Source organism: Dasypus novemcinctus, chromosome X, assembly GCF_030445035.2.
Source record: "Dasypus novemcinctus isolate mDasNov1 chromosome X, mDasNov1.1.hap2, whole genome shotgun sequence".
NCBI classification, from domain to species: Eukaryota; Metazoa; Chordata; class Mammalia; order Cingulata; family Dasypodidae; genus Dasypus; species Dasypus novemcinctus.
The window spans coordinates 42,947,303-42,969,495 of NC_080704.1; the positions used below are offsets into that span (position 1 = coordinate 42,947,303).

The 22,193-nt window shown below is 42.2% G+C and overlaps 1 protein-coding gene across 1 annotated transcript in view; it reads left to right on the forward strand.

The window, feature by feature from the left end:
- Positions 1–15,447: 15,447 nt before the first annotated feature.
- Positions 15,448–22,193, forward strand: part of LANCL3 (LanC like family member 3) — a 109,065-nt gene continuing 102,319 nt past the window's right edge. The window contains exon 1 of the mRNA XM_004452783.4: positions 15,448–16,407. Coding sequence (XP_004452840.2) covers positions 15,835–16,407 — 573 coding nt within the window. The 5' untranslated portion in view covers positions 15,448–15,834. The remainder of the gene's footprint in view (positions 16,408–22,193) is intronic.

A 22,193-nucleotide genomic window follows, 5' to 3' on the forward strand; every position in this document is an offset into this window, starting at 1 on the left:
ATTTCAGCTAATAGAATCTATTGCTTTAATTAATAGCTAATCAGCACCTCTCGTAGTCAGCCAATCAGCATCTCCCAGTTAGGATACTCTGTTTACATAATATGCTAATCTGGTTTACAAGCCCTAACCAATACCCTTGCTCAGAACTAGTGTTTGACCAGTCAGAACATCGCAACTGGGCCTCCACCCCCAGGGGCAGTCACATAACTAGACTATATCAAGAGCAGCTGCCCTGCCCAGAAATGGCACCGCACACACGGAGAGGTGACGCTACAAGATGACGCAACAAAAAGAAACACAGATTCCCGTGCCGCTGACAACAGAAGCGGACGAAAAAACAAGATACAACAAATAGACACACAGAACAGACAACTGGGGTGGGGTTGGGGGGGGTGGGGGGTGAGGAGAGAGAAATAAATATATAAATCTTTTTTTTTTTAAAAAAAAGAGCAGCTGCCAAGCTCTGAGTGTGCATTCCATCTTCATGCCTGCTGGACGAACATCGAGCTGCGAACGTGGAGTCAAGTCGCCAAGCTGAGCAGCAACAATGAATGCTGAGCTGTGCTGTGAACACTGAGCCGAGCTACAAACACCAAGCTGGGCTGCGAACACCGAGCCGAGCTACAAATGCCAAGGGGAGCTGCAAATGTCGAGCTGAGCTATGAACACCGAGTTGAGCTGCGAACAGTGAGCTGAGCTACAAATGCCAAGCTGAGCTGTAAATGCCGAACTGAGCTACAAATGCCAAGTCAAGCTATGAACACCGAGTCAAGCTGCAATGCCGAGCCATGTGCTTCCACCACTGTCTCAGCCAGGCTTGTGCTTTGGCCCGGCTTGAGCTGTAATACTAAAGGCTTTTCCACCAGTGCCTCAGCCAGGTTTGTGCCTTGGCTAGGCTTGTGCAGCAACACCAGGGGACGTTTCCATCGTCACCCTGACCAGGTTTGAGTTTAATACTGAGCTATGATTAAATAAAGTTTGATTGTACTGAGGTTGTGTTTCTTTATTCTGAAATCATCCAAACCAGAGAATAAAAGTGGCGACAATGACCCAAGGCATTTGTTTATGCCATATTTCTAAATAAACAAACCTACACATAGTTGTACACAGCTAGCTCTCTTTAGCCCATATTTTATTCTGTTTTCTTTAGTCATTTATATTATTTGTAGATGTGTATTTCCCACTGGGTTAAAAGGTCCTAAAGAGTGAGAACTGTTTTTCCTTCCTTTGCATCCCTATTTTTCCTCCCATACACCACAAAACCCCATAGTTAGAGTAAGTATTCAATAATGTTTGTGATTTTTCAAACCAAATAGAAAGTGCATGCATTCTATAGATACATACATGAATTTTGGTAAAACTCCTTAATTAAGAACAGTCAAATATGATATGCATAAGCCTTATGCTAGTAAAGGATTATTTTTCTGAGCAGGCGAAACTTATTTAAAAGTCTTGCAACTCAAAAATAACCAAGTGATTTTTCTTTAAAGTGAATCCATCATTGAAAGGATTTTAAAGTAAGAAATGGTGAAAATAATTACACCATTAAAGAATTTGTCTTTTGGACTGTTTTATAATTAATGACCACTAAACTTGCTCAATATAATCTGGCACAGATTTTTCAAAACACCGTAATTAGAAATCAAAGTGGATTTGAAAGGTTTCATCAAGTCTCTTTCCTTTGCTTTCCAACCCGATCCTACTCAAGTCCTTTTCATAAATTCTGTTTCTCAAGCATCCATTTAACTCAGCTTCATCTGGGACATTCACAGGTAAAACTCTTAGCAGCAGGCAAATGAGCTTGGAAACCAAGGTACCCTGCAAATGCCCCTTCTCACCATCTCCCTAGCAGTTATAGCCCCTCAAACAAGGAAAGTTGCCCTTACTGGCTCTATTTGCTTAAATGAGTTACCTTCAATACCTTGAAATGTTCTTCCCATCAGGCATTTTGTATGTTGAATTTCAAAAGTCATCTTATCAGAGATGAAGTTGATCGACTTACCTTTAAGCAACTTCCACGCTAATTAGGCTTAGCTAAACGTTCTGAAAACTACAACAACAAACTGTTGCAGAAATTCCAAAAGCCTAAAACATTTTTCATCACTTTTCATATGTAAAGACAAGTTGTTTTTTTATCGGCTTGCCCATGCCTCAGAGTTGCTGCCTCATGCCAGCTCCTTAGAAAAGTCCACAATTGTTTCAAAGTGGCTATTGCTATTTCAATTCTAGAGCTCTTCCTTCACTTTCATGGTGGGCAATTATTGCCTGAATATCAGAACGTATTGCTATAAGAGAATATATCTGCTAGCATTAGGGCACACGAATAGAGGTGTGACTTTCTAAGCCAATGTTAAAATATTGATGGTGTTTCTGTGCCAGAGAGAAGTGATTCTAAAAGTTAGGAATCAGCTAAAATGGAATGACTTGGGAGAGCTTGTTAAAAATGTGAATTTCCAGGATCCACCAATAAAATCCAAATTTTTGGAGATCAGGTCCTCCCTTTTATCAGGCTCCCAAGGTGGTTTGTTTATATATAGCAGTTTGAAACCTGCTGTATTTGATGTTCAATTCACTTTGTTGGCAGGAGAAATGTGGGCTTTCCTTACAGGACCCTCAAATTCCACATGCCTATGTATAGCAGGGCCACTTTAACATGGAGGTTCTAATGGGAGATACTATGCTTTTATAGATCCTACCCACCTGGCCATGACTGACTGACCCAGAAGTTAGCCCATGACTCCACATACCCAGTTGGAGAGCTTCCTCAGAATTTTTAATTTGCAACCCCTGGACAGGAAACTCTATGAAGACCAGGAAACTTGTTTTGTTCTCTGATGTATGTATCTCCAAATAGTGCTGGCTATGTAGTAGGTGCTTATTAAATTGAATTGATGGAGCATGTCTTTGATGGTGAGCATCGTAAACTCTGAGGCTCCAGAGCTATTGGTAGCCATGTTCCCCAGTGTGTAGAAGAAGAGTAGAGACAAAATGAGACTGTCCTCGCAACACTTAAATAAGTCCCTAATTTCACTTGTCTCTGAGGCCAGCTACTCCCTGCCCTTCCCTTGGCTTTATGAGCCAATAAATTACCTTTATCTATTGCCCAAATTTGTTTGATTAGGGTTTCTATTACTTGCAACTGAAAAGCATTCTAAAAACAGCCGGGATTCTATAGTCTCTTACTTGCAAATTATTTTGTTATGTATTAACCTCAATTTAGCCTACAACCAACTTCTGAAAAAGGTAAAAATCTGAGGTGCAAAGAGGTTGAGAAATTGCCTAAGGTCACATGCTATTGTGTGGCAAAACCAGGACTAAAACCTATGTTCATGCTTCCTTCCTGGTGGAAAAGAATACAGATAACATTTATAGAGATTGAGGACCTTGAGTAGTTTTTACTTGGAATGCTATCCAATCAGTTTAGCATTACAGAAAAACTGATTCAGAGATGAGGAAGAGTCTCAGTTATCAGACACTTACAGAAATCTTATACTGCTGAGAGAATTTCTGATAAATTCTTATCTATCCCCTTTGAAAGTTTCATCTGTCTGTGGAGAGTGAGGGCACCAATGGTAACTGCTGCTTTTGACTTAATTCTAACCATAAGGGAGAACTGGGTGGTGATGGTGGTGCCGTAGAAGTGTTAAGAATCTGAAGATAATACCTTATTTTCTTAGATATTGGAGCAGTGGAGAAAAAATTACCAGACTTAGTCAGACTTAGACTCTGGATATGTCTGGGCATGTATTTGGAAAGCAGAAATTTCAAAAGCCTCAGAGGAAAGGCAGGAAAAAACCCTTGTATATGTGTTATAAATGTGGAGGTGAGAAGAAAATTTGTGATGTGTTGCTTGCCCAATATCCCTTACCCTTTGCTTTGGCATCACCCTGATTTTCTTTCGGGAACCACTTCTCTCCTACTCAACATTTTGTTTGGTCCCACGTATGAGCATGTAGCCAAAGCCGGACCAATCAGATTGGTTCTGGGATAACAAGAGTCAAAGTCTTGAGAGAAGCATTCTCTTTCTATTAGGGTTGTTAAGCTGTAGAATATAAGCCTGTCTCTGTTCTCTGCTAGTGATCGTTTTGCCACTACAAGGAAAAAGCCTGTCTGAGAATGAATCTAATCTGAAGGGAGGGAAAGAGAGAGAGAGAACTGTTAACAGCATTATGGGATTACTTGGTTCCAGCTATGCTGGAATCTTTTGGTTGTGAGGCTATAAGTTCCCTTTTAGAGGAATTCAGGTTGGCATGGAGAAGGCACAGAGAGCATTTAGGCTCATTAAGCAAATGTGCAAAAACAAGACAAAATTGCTTTTTGTTATTTTTTGATCAAGAAGATGCAGGACATTATAGGTTGAAGCATAACAGATGACAGAAGGAAAGAAAAACTACTCCACTTCTATCATCTTTCTGTTTTTTTCATTGAGGAAAATTATTTTCAAATTGAAAAGTTTAGAACAAGAAAGATCAGGATAAAATAGTAACCCTGAGCTCTTATGGAGATTGGAGGTTTTATCAGTTAGAAAGAATCTTTGGATGATTTGAACAAAAAAAAGGATTTATTAAAAAGGAAATTGGGTAGCTCATAGAAATTCTGGGAGGGCAGGAAAGATGGGCTCAGGCTAAGGGTCAGGAACATTGGCCTAAATCACCTTAGACACTAGCATAATGAGGACTCTGGCCACTACCACTGTGAAGCTGATGCTGCAGTTTGTGCCACAATTACCACTGGGCATTGCATGCTGCCACCAGGTCCCTGTCTCTGCTGCCCTAGGAATTTTTTCTTGACACAACCATATTCTCCTCTGAAGAAAAAATCTCCACAACAGATTTTTTGCATAGTTGGCTCGACTCAAAGTCCTACTGCACTAATGATTGCCTTTGTTTCGCAGGCTCTAATCATATACTCATACCTTAGCTTCAAGGGAGGTTGGGAAAAATTGAAATGTGGCCTGTTCGGGAGATATAGTAGGAGGTAGACTCTGCCTCCCACTAAAACTCAGAAAATGGGACTTCCACAAGCCAAGGATGGAATTCAGTTAGTGAGGAGCCAAAACGGCTGACTAGATATCCTCCATAGGTGAAACCACATCTCAAGTAATATGTTCAGTTGAGGGGTTGACTCTTAAGAGGACCATTGACAGCTGGAATTCCTGGGAGGACTGGAAGCATCTGGAAACCAGTTCATAGGAACAATTGAGGGAGGTAGTAAATTTTGGTCTGAGGATCATCCATTTCCTTTAGTACTATGAATCCGAAGATGACAATATCATTTTCCCGAGGGATGTTCTCCAATCCAAATCCCATGCCCATCAATCACCCCAACTCTTCTTTATTGGTCTGATGCTAGAATTTTTCTAGGAGACAAGGCTGGGTTAAGTGGAGCCTACTCAACCTAGGCCAGGTTATTTTAACAGCTGGAAATCTCCTTTCACAGCATGGACAATCTCTAGATTCACTTTGATTTCCCTTTCCAGAGAAATCTATTGCAAAAAGACTAGAGGACCACAGCTTATAGCAGAGACTGACATGGGGCCTATAATACCATCCTTTCTCCTTTACTCCTTAGTGATAGAACTCTGGTTTTATGAAAAATTATAACACATCTAAGAGACTCTTTTCAGCCACCCTTGAGTTAAATATGCCCTAATTGTGGTCAATTAGATGGAAGCAGAAATATTTTGTGGGACTTTAAGGAAGGCCGCTTAAAAGGGTTGACTCAGCTTGGAAGAATACCCTTTTGTCCTTCCCCATTTTTTCCCTTGCTGCAAACTTAGACCATAATAACCTTTATGGCTGAAGCTCCAGTAGCCATCATCTTTTTTTTTTTTTTAAATAATTCTCTCCTTTTTTTTAAGATTTTATTTTTATTTATTTCTCTCCCTTTCCCCCCCAGTTGTCTGCTCTCTGTGTCCATTCGCTGTGTGTTCTTCTGTGACCACTTCTATCCTTATCAGCGGCACTGGGAATCTGTGTTTCTTTTTGTTGCATCATCTTGCTGTGTCAGCTCTCTGTGTGTGCAGCGCCATTCTTGGGCAGGCTGCACTTTCTTTTGTGTGGGGCAGCTCTCCTTATGGGGCATACTACTTGCGCATGAGGCTCCCCTATGTGGGAGACACCCCTGTGTTGCACGGCACTACTTGCGTGCTTCAGCACTGTGCATGGGCCAGCTCCACACGGGTCAAGGAGGCCCGGGGTTTGAACCGCAGACCTCCCATGTGGTAGGTGGACGCCCTATCCATTGGTCCAAGTCTACTTCCCAGTAGCCATCTTTAGACATCAGTTGAATTAGAAAAAGCAAGTCGTGTATTAATGATAGTAGAACAGAAGGAAGGAGCCCATGTCCTTTATGACACTGTGCCCTTGTCATACCAGTTACATTTCCATAACCTGAACTCTTTTAACAGGAGAGATAAGCTTCTATTATGCTTAGAATTTTTTTTTGTATTTTTCTTTAACATGCCATCAAATTTAATCCTAGTAGATACAAAAGATATGCCCGCTTCAAATGGTAGCCAATATTAGACTAGGTCATAGAACTTTCCTAATCTAGGACTATGGAAATCAAGATTCAAGATATTTTCCTTCTACCAAATATTTTATGAAAAAAGTAAGTTAAAAAAACAATGAGAATATGGATTAGAGTGGCCTTACTGGTTTTCTACTATAGAATTATTGTGACTCTGGCAATGGAAGAAATTATATCAGTTACGTGGAGACACTGGTCACGAGAGTTGCTGAAAGCAGGGAAAGGTAAAAGAAGGTGTGATATGGGGGCATTTCAGGACTTGGAGTTGTCCTGAATGATATTGCAGGGACAGATGCAGGAAATTATATACCCTGCCATAACCCACTGAATGGACTGGGGGAGAGTGTAAGCTGCAATTTAACTATAATCCACGCTGTGTAGCAGTGCTCCAAAATGTATTCATCAATTGCAGTGAATGTACCACACTAAAGAAAGAAGTTGTTGATGTGGGAAAAGTGGGGGTTGTGGGGAGTTGGGCATTTGGGAACCTCCTATATTTTTTAAAATAACATTTTGTGTGATCTATGTATCTTGTAAAAATAAATAAAAATATTTTTTAAAAAACAAAAAACAATGAGAACATATAAAAAATATGGTTCCTAGCAAAGTAAATCTTCCCCTTTGATTTATTTTTATTTTTTATTTTTTAATTAAAGATTTCTTTATTTTTCCTCTCCCCTGCCCCCACCCTGCTGTGTTTTGCTGTCTGTGTCCATTTACTGTGTGATCTTCTGTGTCTGCATCCATTCACTCCGTGATCTTCTGTATCTATTTCTCTTTTTTTCTTTTTTGTCTTCTCATCTTTCTCCTCTAGTATTCAGAGGGATTCGATCCTGGGGACCTCTTATGTGGAGAGAGGTTCCCTGTCAATTGCGCCATCTCAGTTCCTGGTCTCTGATGTGCTTCACCTTGATTCTCCCCTTCGTCTCTCTTTTGTTGTGTCATCGTCTTGCTGCATGACTCACTTGTGTGGGCACTGGCTCACCTCATGGGCACCGACTCACCATGTGGGGCACTCATGTAGGCACTCAGCTCACTGTGTGGGCACTGGCTCACCAAGCAGCCATGCTTTCTCTTCCTTTTTTTCACCAGGAGGTCCCAGGGATTGAACCAGGGTCCTCCCATATTGTAGGCGGAGGCCTTATCACTTGAGCCACATCCATTTCCCTTATTTTTATTTTTAACCATAGGAAAGCAATGGCTCTTATGCTGTTTTGGTTAATTAGGAAGAACAGAATAGATGTCCAGATGTTAACTCCTTAGCCAGTCTCAAACTCTCCATCTTTCCTTGGTCTCAGTCTGCATTGAGAATCAGAGTCCGCTTGTACCAATTAAATGGTCTCATTTTATTTATATTTAGTCATTTGGTAAATGAAATAAAGCCATTGGAAGAGATAATAGACCTCAGATTTAAAAATAAATATTGAGACGAGATAAATATTTCTGCTTCTCAGTGACATTTATCTGGTAGTGGGAGCCTATTAGACTGTCATGAGGTTTTAGTCCATTGACTTATCTCCAGGCTCCCTTTTTCAGAAAGCCCAATCTTTTGGATGCTTTTTTACTCATCACTTATATGTACTTATCTACTTATCTCCTCTGTGTCCGCTAGTACTCTAAGTTCAAATTCCAATTTCGTATGCCCGATGCAAAACTCAAAATCCAAATGCATAGTGTTCTTGACTAGGCTAATATAAAAAAGAAGGCTAAATGTCACCATCTCAATAATAACCCGTTTTATTGAGTATTGGTGGCCTGGAGATTGATTTAGCTATGTGGGGAATCTAATTACAAATTTCAAGCAAATATATGTGAGCCACCCACCTGCATGCCAAATGGAAAGATATATTAACAGCTTTCTGGAACATCTTAATTGAAAGAGAAAAAGTAATTAGAGACTCAAGATAGTGAGTTTTTGTAAAAATAAATTTGCCTTGCCCAAATTCTAGTCAATAAAAAACCAAGATTTCCTTTCAGTCTTTCCAGAAGCAGCTCAAATAACCAAAAATGCAAAGGCATCTTGTGTTTTCTTTTTTATTTTTTTTTGAAAAGTCATGAGAGTTTAGGAAAGTAAGGGGAAACTGTGGAAAGCTTCCATAGCACTTAAAAGATAGAAAACTACTGAGTCGAGAGTTCTCTCATGTGGTGCCAGCTTATCCTCTCTTTGCAGATCTGCTCACCCACATGGCTTTCTGTCACACATTTTTACTTACCTGCCTACTGTCCTACTGTTACCACTGCAGAATCAGATAGCCTTGAAAAAGATTAATTTTATTTTGTCTCATGCATCAGCAACAATATTTCTCAACTTGAATCTTTATTACTGGCAATCACATAAAAGCTGAAAAACACAGCATGATTTCTCTTTTCACCTTAGAAGTTGAATTTGTCATGCTAAAAAAATCTTTAGGCTTGTAAATGGAACATATTTGATTTAGGAATCATTGAGAAATAATAAGCAAAACAACAACAACCAAGGACTCTTTTCTAAGGAAAATGAACTTGGAAAAATGGAAGATACAAGACGTTACATGGTACATGGGCAAGGGGAATATACTTCTTGAAACAATTACATGCACAGTAATAATGATTTTGAACAAATACTAATATTTTTTATTCAGAACTAGTCATCAAGTTAAACCCATTATAGGCATTGTCCTAACCATTCTGTGAGACAGGTTCCATTATCATTACCAATTTTTCAGGTGAGAGAACTGAGGTGTATGAAGGTTAAATAACTTTCCCAAGATTACACAGCTAGATTTGATAAAACAGGGATTTGAACTCAGGTCCTATTTTAGCACCTCCATTTATTGCAGAAGAGCTTATAGAGATTCTCATAACTCTTTCCTCAAATGTGACCTCTACAGCCTTTCAAACGCTTTTCTTTCCTCCCTTGAAATCTCTCCAGTTTCTTAAGGGGAACTACTTAAAATGATCAAAAACCGTGAATTAGTCCAGACCTCTTTCTTTTGTAAATGACAGATACCTGCTTAAGCAAAAGAGGGAATTACTGGGTCCCATAAGTAAACATTCCTTCAGGTAAGGCCAAATACCTGAGTGTTCTAATAATGTTCTAATTCTAAGGTGTTCTAATAATGTCATTGGGTCACCAGTTTTACTCATATTTGCTTTGCTTTGGGTGACTTTATCCTCAAGCAGGCTTTCATCTTGTAGTCATAAGATAGTCACCAGCAGCTGCAATTACTAAGTCATTCTTTAGTCATTTAATCTTTCCAAATGGTTACAACCAGTGAAGCCTAGGAGTGCTTCTCCTTGAACAGGCTTGGGATATATGTTCACTCTTGAGGACAGGGGAATGGCTTAATCTTCTCCAAAACCACAGGTTCACAAATCTCCTTCAATTAGTCTTAAGTTTGATTGCATCTTCAGGACTTATCTGTTGAAATATTGTTTTATTTTATATGTGTGTGTGTGTGTAATTTATGTATTTATTTCCATGATAAGTCTGAAAACTTACACTCAACAATTTCAGACCTGAATTAGTCATTATCCCTCCCCTTATGCCCCAGAGAATAATACCTGTAACTGTAGACTTGGAAAGCACCTCTATCTGCCGAATTGTCCAGAGCAGAATCTATTATCTTTGACTCTTCTCTCTTATTCTCATATCTCGGTCATCAAACCCTGTCAATCCTACTTTCTTAATATCTCTTGACTCCTCTGAAGTTTCTTCATCCTTCTTGCTACTGCCCCACTTCAAATTTCCCCATTTCTTGTTCATTCTACACACCATTATTGCCCATCGTCCATCCTTCCAATACATCCTCCAATTGCCCACAAAAATGAACTTCTTAAAGCACAGATATAATCCCATTACTCCCCTTTTTACAAGTCTTCAGTGTCTCCATCTTGTATAACTGCTATGGACCTGAGTTTTCTCATTGTTGAAGGAAAGACTTGAATAGATTATCTCTTGGATCTTTCCAGTTCCATGATTCTGTTCATTCTTGCCAACCTAAAGCAGTTAGCTCATTTGGTCATCTGGATATAGATTTTCTGCCTTTTGGATTATGGACTGAGACCCAGGTTCTGTCTGTTTATCACCACTTATTGGATTTTACTCTGAAGGACATGCAAAACATTGACCAAAGTTTTATTTTAACAGGATCATTCTGGCTGCTGTTTTGAGGAGAGGCTATGCGGGGCTGTTAGGTCAGAAGCAGGGAGAAGTTTCCAGGTAGGTGGCTAATCTAATAATGTGGGAAGTGGATGTGGCTCAAGCAGCTGGGTGCCCAACTACCACATGGGAAGTTCCAGGTTCGGTTCCTGGTGCCTCCTAAATAAGACAAGCAAGATAGCAAGACAGCAAGCTGACAGGGAGTCAACAGGCTGGTGTGGCAAGCTGACACAGTGAGTTAATGCATCAAAGGGACACAGCGAGGAAACACAATGAAAAACACAACAAGCAGGGGGTAGAGGTGGCTCAAGTGATTGGGTGCCTCTCTCACCCAGGTTCAGTTCCCAGTGCCTCCTAAAAAGAAGATGAACAGAGAGCAGACAATTAATGCAGACAGGGAAACGGACTTGGCCCCAGTGGTTAGGGTGTCCGTCTACCACATGGGAGGTCTGCGGTTCAAACCCCGGGCCTCCTTGACCCGTGTGGAGCTGGCCCATGCGCAGTGCTGATGCGCGCAAGGAGTGCCCTGCCACGCGGGGGTGTCCCCCGAGTAGGGGAGCCCCAGGCGCAAGGAGTGTGCCCCGTAAGGAGAGCTGCCCAGGGCGAAAGAAAGTGCAGCCTGCCCAGGAATGGCGCCGCCCACACTTCCGTGCCGCTGACGACAACAGAAGCAGACAAAGAAACAAGACGCAGCAAATAGACACAGAGAACAGACAAACGGGGGGGGAGGGGGGAGGAATTAAATAAATAAATAAATCTTTGAAAAAAATTAATGCAAACAAGGGGAGTGGGAGAAATAAATCAATCTTTTTTAAAAAAAATATAATGCATTTCTATAGAGAATATGCTAAAAGGACTGGACATAGTATTGATTTAGTTATCTCACCATTTCCAGGATGTACCCTTTGAGCAAAACTTTGGAATACTTTCTGAAAGCATTTTTAGGATGATTTATCCCATAAAATGCACTAAATCTTAAGCACCAAGGTTTGACAGTTATACAATTACTGATTAAAAGAAATATTTACCATTAAATAGCAGTGACTTGCCTAAAAGAAGCCCTTTGATTTTAATACTTTTTTTTCATGGATCGTTTTTTATAATTTTTGTGTGATTTCCTTAATAAGCCCAACTAAAACTATTTTTCATCCATAATTTTGCATAGTCTGCATAATAAGGAAATACTAAGGAAGAACTAGGAACTGGGCAATTCAACAAGATCACAGAAACCATGTGTTGGGAGCTGCCTGCCAGCAAATGCTGCTGGAAGTTCTGTAAATATCGGGGCAAATCTTACAGATATGGGTAAAATAAGTGGCTTTGGGCAAGTTTTTATGAATGCTTCATATTTCTTGTGGGATCATCAATATTTCTAAATATCCAACTAGAATTTTTGGAACTCAGTTTTCTGGGTGCCTGAACACTTCTCTCACTCTCTCACAAATTCCATAGAAATTTTCCCCCTTATCCAACTGCTTGTTGTCATGTGGAGTGGGCAGAATTGATTAGAGGGAACTTCATCGGCAGTGGATTATTGGAAGTTAACAGGAAATACCAGTTACTACCACTGGATAACAAATTACCCTAAAACTTAAAACAAGCATTTTATTTTGCTCACCATTTTGTAGGTCAGGATCTCTGGAAAGGCTTCCGTGGGTGTTTCTTACTTGAAATCTCTCAGGGAGCTACAGTCTCCTGAAGGCCCTGTTGGGCTGGCTCACTGACATGGCTGCCAGTTGATGATGTTAGCTGGGCTGTTGATACATGCACCTACAAGTGGCCTCTTCATGTGGCCTGGGCTTCCGTACAACATGGCAGTTTCAAGGTAGTCAGATTCTTACAAGGTGGTTCAAGTCTCCAAATATGAGTATCCCAGCATGAAAGGCAGAAGCTCCATGGCCTTTGATGACCCAGCCTAGGAATTCATGCAATGACATTTATATCACATTCTATTGCTTACAAGTGAGTCACAAGCCCACCTAGATTCAAGAGCAGGGACATGGACCCTACCTCCTGACAAGAAAAATGTCAAGGTCACATTGTGGAGGAGCATGTGGAATAGGAGATATTGCTGGAGCCATCTTTGGAAAATGTGATCTTCCATACAGGGTTAGTTAGTAAAAATAGAATGTGTGAAGTCATTGAATTCAAGTGAAGGTGTAGAGGTCACCAGACTTTGTAGAGAAACAGACAAAGTAAGGAGGCAGAAACTGCAGCATGTTTACATTCTTGCACCCACAAAAACAAAGGTATCCCAGAATCTCTTGGGAGTTGAACCAAGTCAGGTTAGCCTTTCAGTAAAGGCTTCATTCTGTGCTCTCCAGGTTACCTTAACAATGTCACCTTACAGTAATTCATTCATTCATTTCACAGACTTTTAGTGAGTGCTTATTACATGTGCTAGAGATTATTATAAGCTCTTGGTATATTACTAGTAAATAAATGTAACAAAAAATACTGCCTTCATGGAGTGTGTATTCTAGTGAAGTAATGATATTAAAATAAATAGCACTGCTCACGAATTCAGAAAACAGCAAGTAGAAGTGGAGCCTCATGTGGTTTAACTAGCTAGCTCCATCCTGGAGGAAGTGCAGGGCTGGAGTTTAGCCAGGTGCTATTGCAACAAAGTGGTGAGGTTTTCGGGAAGGAATTTTAAAGGGAAAGGGTTCATTTTCCTGTGAGCTGAAGAGGGTTTCTGGATACTGCTAACCTCTCACCTCTTCCATTATGAATCATGTGGTTTCGCAGTCATCTTGTAACACTTGTTCTACCTGTTGATAACACTGTCCAAAAGAAAACCCTCAGAGCCTCAATACTTTACCTAGCCCTGTATCTACACCCTTTGTCATGCAACTTCGGAGTTCCATAAAGACAGCTTATATTTCCTCCTGTGATTTGCCAATAGAATAAGGCAGAAATGACAGCATGCTAACTGGGACACAACACCTTAAGAGGTTTTGCATGTTTCCACTTGTGGCATGCTGGGGCTGGGTTGCTGGAGGATGATACATGTAGGCCGGAGCTCAGTCGTTCTAGTGTCCCCAAGCAATAGCTAGCCCACACCCAGGCACATGAACAAGCCTAGCCAAGATCCTAGAGGTATGAGCAATCACTCATTGTTATAGGCTGCTAAGATTTTCTGGTTGCTTGTTGTGCACCATTATTGGGCAACAGAGAAGTAACGCAACTGGGAAAAGGCAGAGCATCTTCTCGTGGAGAGCTGCTTATAGCTCTATTTTGACATTAGCCACCACAGGTCCCTGTCACTGCTGCTGGTGCTACCTCTGGGCTGGGGTGTATGCAAGGATAATTGGAGTAAACATTTACAGAAGTGCCTCTAGTTTCATGTCAAGGACTTGAGGTGTGGAGGAATGAGATGGAATAAAGTGTCATTTCTGCTTGTGAAGGCTTGCATTTGTCCCCTCCTTGTCTAAGGGTTCAAAAATCACTCCAAATGCTTATTATGGTTGAGGGATTATGAAAGAGGCCTTAAGGAGAAGTGAAACATTCCAGTTGGTTCCTTGACGCCCTCTCCTCCTTTATCCCACAAAGCCCCCCTACCTAAAATTGGACTTTTTTTTTTAAATGAAAACTAAACTTGTTTTGGCAGTGTCATGGGAAGACAGTGGCCATACCATTGTCGGCCCTATGTGAATTTGTCCATCCTGGCAATAATCTTGGCAAAATGAGCTCCTTTCCCAGAACGTATCAAGCAAGGTCAGAGGGGTAAGTTATTTAATTTCTCCGTTTCAATTATGGTGACAATCAACACTTTACAGAAAAAAAAGATGCCCCCAAACAAAACTGGCCTTTCAAGTAAATGAAGTAGCTGCTCTCCCCCCAAGTGTCAGTAACTCTTCCATGAGTCACTTATTCTTTTGTGTCTTGCACAGCCCCCATCAAAATGCAAATACCCCTGGGGAAGTTACTTCTTCAGCCTTCACCGGTCAATGCTTTGAGAAAAGATGAATTATTTTAAAACAGCTGAGCACAAGAAATGCAACGAGTTGTGTAATTGTTCTTTTTTTGTCTCTCCCAATGGGCTTGGAAGGTCCAAGAGGACAGAAGGGGAGAAGGAGGAAACTGAAGAGGCAAAAAGGCGTCAAAAAGCCTAATTCAATTCTCTTTGATAAAACCCTGATTTTATCTAGTTAATGACTCCAAGATATTTATCCAGGTCTTACTATGTACACGAGGAGAAAGGTCTAGAACAGGAGGAAGATGAAGTCCCTACTCCCTTGTCTTAATCAGATGTAGTTCTTTGAGTTTTTACTGCTGTATACTGTAAGAGAAACACTACCAAGCAAACACCAAACACCAAGCGAAGTTTCCTTGAGCGGTATTTCACCGTTTGAAGGCATGAAACCCCTCAAACCTCTCAGGCTTTGGCACAGAAACTTTCAGAATGAGAATACCAAAGTGACCAAGGTAAGAATCAAGGTTTGAGGAGGGTGCCCAGTTTAGTCCTGGCACTCTAGCCTAGTCCAGTGGCTTCTCAAACTTCAATGGGCATGCGAAACACCTTGGGATCTTGTTAAATGTGCAGATTTTGATTTATTTGGTCTGGGGCAAGACCTGAGATTCTGCATTTTTAACACGTTTCCAGGTCGTGCTGATGCTACTGACCCAGAGGAACACACTTAAGTATACAAGGGACTTGAGGTTGCCACCTGCATCTCCCAGTGTGTGTGTCCCCAGCCTCAGCGTTCCCACTCGGTGTCCCCGCGTCCCAGGCCTTCTGCCTGGAGGGGAGGAGCCGAGGGCGGAGCGGGAGGAGTGGCCAGGGTCCCGCGTGGGTCCTGCGGGAGATCACCTCGGCCCCTTGGAGAAGCGGCCCAGCCGCAGCGGCGCAGGAGGGGGCGGGTTCGGTGAGGGCGCGGCCTCTGGGAGGGGGCGCGCGACGCGCATTCCCTGCTCTCGCCGGGGCCACTCGAGAGCTTCGCGGCAGCCTGGTGCCCCAGTTGGCGATCCGCTCCGTGCATCTCCCCCGCTCCCGCGCCCGCCTCTTCTTGTCACCTCTCGTCTCACCCTCCTCGCTCCAACCCCTCCTCATCCACCGCCATCCGAGTGCCTCAAGAGCGGGAGGTGGTGCGCGGGGCTGCAGGACGCTTCCTCTAACCCGTGCGGTCCCCAGCTCAGCGTTGCGGGGCACGAGCGGCAGCATGGACACCAAGCGCTGCTTCGCCAACCGCTTCGATGACTACCAAGGCAGCCTGCTGGCGGGCCAGTGTGAAGAGGCAGTGGCGCCCTTGGTCACCGCCACCATCGAGCGCATCCTGCAGGAGCTGCCCCCACTCGGGGGCGGCGCCGAAGCCCGAGGAGTGGCGGCTGGGGGCAGCGGCTGCCAGGGTGGTCTGTACGGTGGTGTGGCCGGGGTGGCCTATATGCTCTACCACGTCTCACAGAGCCCGCTCTTCGCCGCGGCCCGGGAGCACTACCTGCGCTCGGCCAAGCGCCTCATCGACGCGTGCACCCGCGCCGAAGAATGGGGCGAGCCGGACGCCGACACCCGTGCCGCCTTCCTGCTCGGGGGCGCGGGTGTGTACGCCGTGGCCACGCTCGTGTACCACGCCCTGGGCCGGTCAGACTATGTGCAGCCGCTGGGCAAGTTCCGGGCTCTGTCCGCCGTCTGCGCGCCCGTCTCCTTCCTAGAGTGCGGTTCCGACGAGCTGTTCGTGGGCCGCGCTGGCTACCTGTGTGCCGCGCTGGTGCTCAAGCAGAAGCTCGCCCAGGAGGTAAGATGCAGCCCCGGCCGCTGGGGGACGCTCGCCGCCCGCCTGGCCCTGCGCTGCCTGGCCGCCTCTCCCGGGACACCTCGGCTCCGGGAGCATCGCGCCTGGCCGTTTCTCTCCATTTCTCTTTGCTACGCCTTGTCTGGCGCTGTAATTTCTTGTCTTGGAGTCTCTCTCTTGCTTTTGAACGTCTTTTCCCCTCTTTTTTAGTTTCTCATATATTAGGATTCCGCGTCTGTGCGCTTTGTTAGTGCTTTACGCATCTCCCCAGATGCCGCTTTGCCAAATAGCTTTCTGCAGGCTGACAGCTTGGCCCTTTCAAGTGAAATCACACAACCTCAAAAAATGAAAGGATTTCCCTTCCTTTGACCCTGCTGTCAAAATGTCTAAAGCTAAGGCACCCTCTCACGTTAAAGTACTAGAAAAGTAATGCAACTTTGGGAAGCTGATTATGCTACCATTGTTTCCACGCACTGATGTGGAGGTAAGTTGCCTCTGCATCCTCTGGATTTGTAACCAAGAATAACTATTCAGGTGTAGATCTGAAGTGCGTCCTATTTTGCTTACTATTCAGTTCAGCTGATGGTTCTTATTAAATGCATATCTGATGGGGGTGTCCCCTTTTTAATACACAAATGTAGAGAGAAGACAAGCATAAAGAATTGTACCTCATTGTGGTCCACTGTGCATTTTTTCTTTTTAAAATGTGTAGTTATGGTTATCAAAACCACAGCATTCTGGGCAGGGCAGCTTTTCTTGATGAATTCAGTGGCTACGTAAAGTGAAATGGGTTTCACAAATATCTGTTTTTTTTCTCCATTCACTTTGAATACAGCTTTTGGATATTAGAAGAGAAGGTGTTAGTTTCTGTGGAGTAGAAAAAAATCCCCCAGAGGATCATAGTAACTAGCACTGAAAGAGAGGCACTTTCATTCATAACCTCCTGGAGCCAAATAATGTTCTAGGGGAGGAAATGACACATTTAACTGGGCTTTATTTGGGTGAGAGGGGTGTTTGAAGAAAAATCAAAGGCACAGAGTATTTAAAAAGAAGTGTAATTAACTTAACCTCTTCAGAGGTAGACTTGATATTTTCCTGATTTTCAGCAGGTGAGGTTGTGTCAAGTGAGACAAAAAAGATTACTAAAGAATGTACACTGTCCTAGCAGGGCAGCAAAGGTTTGGGTGACAAAGTTGTCTTGAAATAGTTCACTCTGCCTCTGAGTCACTGTTATCTGCTAACAGTTTCCCAAGGGCCCTTCCAGTTGTAGAAAACCATTTAGAAGGCCACAGAGCTATTTACATATCATTTGCATTATATTTGCATCTGCTCCCCAGACCTTGCAGTCTGGCTGTAGGCAATTTTCAAATTCTCTTTTTTTTTTCCCCAATTGTTTCTCTTAAGCTTGCTTCTTTCCTCCCCCTGCCTTGGGGCCTTTTCTCCAGAATGGAAAAGCGAGGAGTAGGAGGAGACCCAGCAGGTCACGAGGAGTCAGAATCACTCGGCCCTAAAACTGGTGACCCAGGACCAGTCTGCAATGCTGACTTATAAAGACATGTTTAAGATCTCCTTTCTGCAGTCCTGCCAAGCCAGATCTGTCTTTATGTACTAATCTAATTGAGATGCTTTGGCCCCTGCTCCCAAAGAGCTCCGAAGATGAAAAACGAACAAACCCAACAACAAAAACCAATTCTTAACCTTAGCATTCAGCCAATCCCAATGGCAGCCACAGCTGCAGCAATCCAAAAAGTTCAGGTTTGAAAAGTGTTGTGCAGGGCCTAAACACACCAGCTGGAAGCTCCTTGAAGGGAAAGTTCAAGTCTTCTGCATTATTTCCACCCCCAAGTCTTAGCCAGCATGTGACTTTGCCCTCTGTAGATGCATGGTATACGTTGATTAAATTGAATTGCAAACTTGAGTCATTTCTCTATAAATAATCTGTCATTCTGCCCTAGGTTTCTTTCCATCCAATGTCATTTATATTCACCTGGCAGTCCCCCCAGATTTTCATTCTAGTCTAGATTCCCTATACTACATGCTACATCTTTTGCTTGTAATAAATAGTTGAATGAATGGGTCATCATATATTAGACTTAGCACAATGTATTCTGAGCTGAATTCTCCCATTCAAGCCGTTCCATCTACCTCTAAGAAATCAATCTTCTTAAAAGCACTTTCATCATGTCATTTTGATGTGGGCTATGGGTGGGAAGCTGTTCATCTCTTTGTAGATATCCTAAGCTGTATGTCCTGACCTGTGGGTGTGGGGCAGGGAGAGCTGCAGGCCTGCCCTTGGTGCCCATGGCAACGACTCCAGTCCCAGAGAAACAGTTTAGCAATGCAAAATCTATAAACTTTAAATAATCAGGGAAAATGCAAACCAAATGTGCTAAAAGCTTATCTAGAATGTATGAAGTCCATGCTGAAAGCTTACCTAGGATGTGGAAGATATATAATTCAAGCCTATTGAGCAATGAAACAAAGAGCCATTTGGTCCTTCCTCTGTATAAAAGGAACTCAGAACTCTTGTTCGTGGCTCGGATTTTGGAATGAGAAGCTCCAAGCCGGCTGGTCATAAATAAATCATTTTTCCTTCCCAAAAATTATTCCTGAGTCCTGGCCTTTCTATACACATATAATTGAACCTCTCAACTTCTACAACAATTTCCCTGCTCAACAACCTGCAATGGCTCCCTATTACCTTCCCTCCAATGGCTTTTCATTTTACTCAGAGTTAAAGCTAGACCGATGAAGTCCTACGTGATCTGGCCGCCCTGTTATAACCTACTCCACTTCTCCTCCTTACTCTGCTTCAGTTGCACTGGCCTTCTTGTTGTTCTAGGCATTCTCCTGTCTTAGGATGTTTGTAGTCACTGTTTGCTCTGCCAGAATGCTCTTCCCTTACATATTTTCATAGTTAGCTCCCTGACTTTATTCAGGTCTTTACCTCCTCAGTAAGGCCTTCCCTGTCTAACCTATTTAAAATTACATCCCTGCCTCCTTGACTTATTCCCCTTTCCTGTTTTATTTTACTTATTTATTTTGTTTATTTCTGTCTCCACCAATTAGAAAGTGAGCTCCATAAAGGAAGAGAGGTGTTTTTGGGTATTTTTTTTTTTTTTGCTTTTTTTTTGTTTTTGCTTCCACTGTTCTATCTCCAGCATCAAAAGAGTGAATGGCACTTATTTAGGTACCCATCTTTTTTTTTTTGGTGTTGTTTCTACTATTGCCTATTCTGTGGTTTGCTTTATCACTCAGTTTTAATTGTGTCCAATTTATCACACTTTTCCTTTAGGGTGGTGGTTTTGGTGTCATGTTTAAGAAATCCTTTCCTACCTTGAAGGTCTCAATAAATATTTGTTGAATAAATGAATGAATGAATTCTAGTTTCTTACATCTTTTTCCTTAGTTCAGGCTTAACTATTAGACCAGTGATTTTTAAACTTTAATGTGCCTAGGGATCACCTAGGGATCTTTTACTAAAATGTAGATTCTGAATCAGCAGGTCTGAGGTGGTGCCCAAGAGTCTTGCTTTTCTAACAAGTTCCCTACTGAAGTTGATGCCTCTGGTCCATGGACCATGCTTTGATTAGCAAGGCAATACAGTGCTGTGTAGGTTTTGGCATTGTACCAGTTCCAACAGGTATGCTATAAGACAGCATTCTAGGAAGCTTGATATATTTATTTATAAAGCTGTAGTCTAGAATGCTGATTACTACATTCTACTATACTTTCATTATAAGGAACCACAAGAGGAATTTCTCTCAGTACTTAGAAACAGGAATGGTTGTGCTCCTGCTGGCAATGGATTGATAGTCTTAAAAGATTTCTCTGAATATATGCAACTGATTGCATTTCCCACTTTGCTTTGGCTACTAGGAAGCTCATGGTCAGAATTGTGGTCCATTTAAGCTAATGTACCTTATCATCTGTATTTTTGCATACCAAAGTTTACCCTTGAATTTATCTCATTTGTTTTTTCTTAGTTTAACCTTTTCTGTATTTTTTTTTCCTTCCACTTGACTTCATTGATTGTATTTATGTTTGTAAATTTCAGGGATTAAAAAAAAATGTGTGCTTATGTAGAGAGAGGTATACGTACACACAAACAGAATCACTCTATCCTGGTGATATGTTTTCCTTTAACCTGGTCTTCTTGGACATACTCAAGAAAATTAATTTTGAGTGTTTGTAAGGCAGATAACCTTGAGGATTGGGGCACTAAATTCCCCCAAAAATGCTCACCATGAGAACTTATTTTAGGACTGTTTTGCTTTCCACAGATTAGTGGAAATGTAGCAGGGAAAACAAAGCTAGAAAATATGGTAGGGGGCTTAAAGAGAGGCCTAGGATCTCAGCTAAAATCACAACTTTGCCACTATGTAACCTTGAGCAAATACTTGAACATCTCTGAGCCTCAACTTCTCTACTTGTAAAATGGATTGACAACTGCATCCTCATTTATTCTTTCCCTTATTCATTCATTTAATAAATATCAGGTTTCTCCGTTGTGCCAGGCACCTTGCTAGATGCCAGGCAGTTAGCTGTGCACAAAATCAATATAATCATGATATGATAAGGGCTGTGAAGGGAATAAACAGGGAGTAACTAGGGGCGGGCAGGGAGGGGAAGGATGCTGCTTGGGATAGGGTGGTGAGGACGGTTTCTCTGTGGAGGTGATGTCTGGTTTCATCACTGATGCATGAGAGAATGAGGTGCCTGTTTTAACAGCAGGCATTCCAGGCAAAGGAGACAGCAAGGGCAAAATCCCCGAGGTAGGAAAGGGCTTGGAGATTTCAAAGAAATGAAAGGAGGCCAACATGGCTACAGTATGATAAGTGAGGGGTAGAGGGGTTCCAGCCCAGGTAATGGAGATGAATAGGGTAAAATTAGATCATGCAGGGCCAGTTTAGTCAAGGTAAGGAGTATGCTTTTGTTTCATGTTTAAACAGGGGAATATCTGTATTTTATTTACGTTTTAAAAATATTATCCTGGGTTTCTGTGTGGATTCAATTGTATTAATAGTAGACACAAGGGGGGACTGGTTATATGGTGTCTTAACCCTTTTTGTGCTAAAGACTTCTTTATCAGTCTAGTAAACCCTACTGGACCTCTTCTTAGAATAATGTTTTTAAATGTATAAAATAAAATACATAGGATTACAAAGGAATCCAATTACATCGAATTCAATTATCAAAATGTTTTTAAAATGCGTGATATAGCTCCATATGTACTTCTTTATTGACATATTAAATGACAAAATTTTGTACTGGGCCTAATTATGATAATTTTGAAATAGTGATGAGGGTAAATGATAGGTTGAGATATATTCATACTGTATTGCAGTTGCCCAAGACATCTGTGATTTTTATAGGTGGTGAAATCACATGTACTGCTAAGATTGTGGTTTGTGGTCTACATTCGTAATGAAAGGAAGTAATAAATTGTTTAAATGAGGTTTGTGAAAATGTACAAGTGAGTTCATTCTCCCAGCCAAGTTCACAGACCCCCTGCATTCTATCCCTAGACACCCCCCCCAAGGGACCCCAGATTAAGAACCCCTGGATTAGGAGATTTGCAGAACTCTGAGCAAGTAATGGTGGTAGGTTGGACCTTGGTGGTGGCAGTGGAGATGGAGAGAAGGAGACAGAGTCAAGTTCTGTTTTGGAGGTAAATCTGTCCTTGGTGATAGACTGGGGCTGAGGAAAAGGGCAGAGTCAAGGATGACTCCAAGGCCTGTAACTTCTACTAGACAGATAGTGATGTTCTTTACAAAGGATGTGGAAGA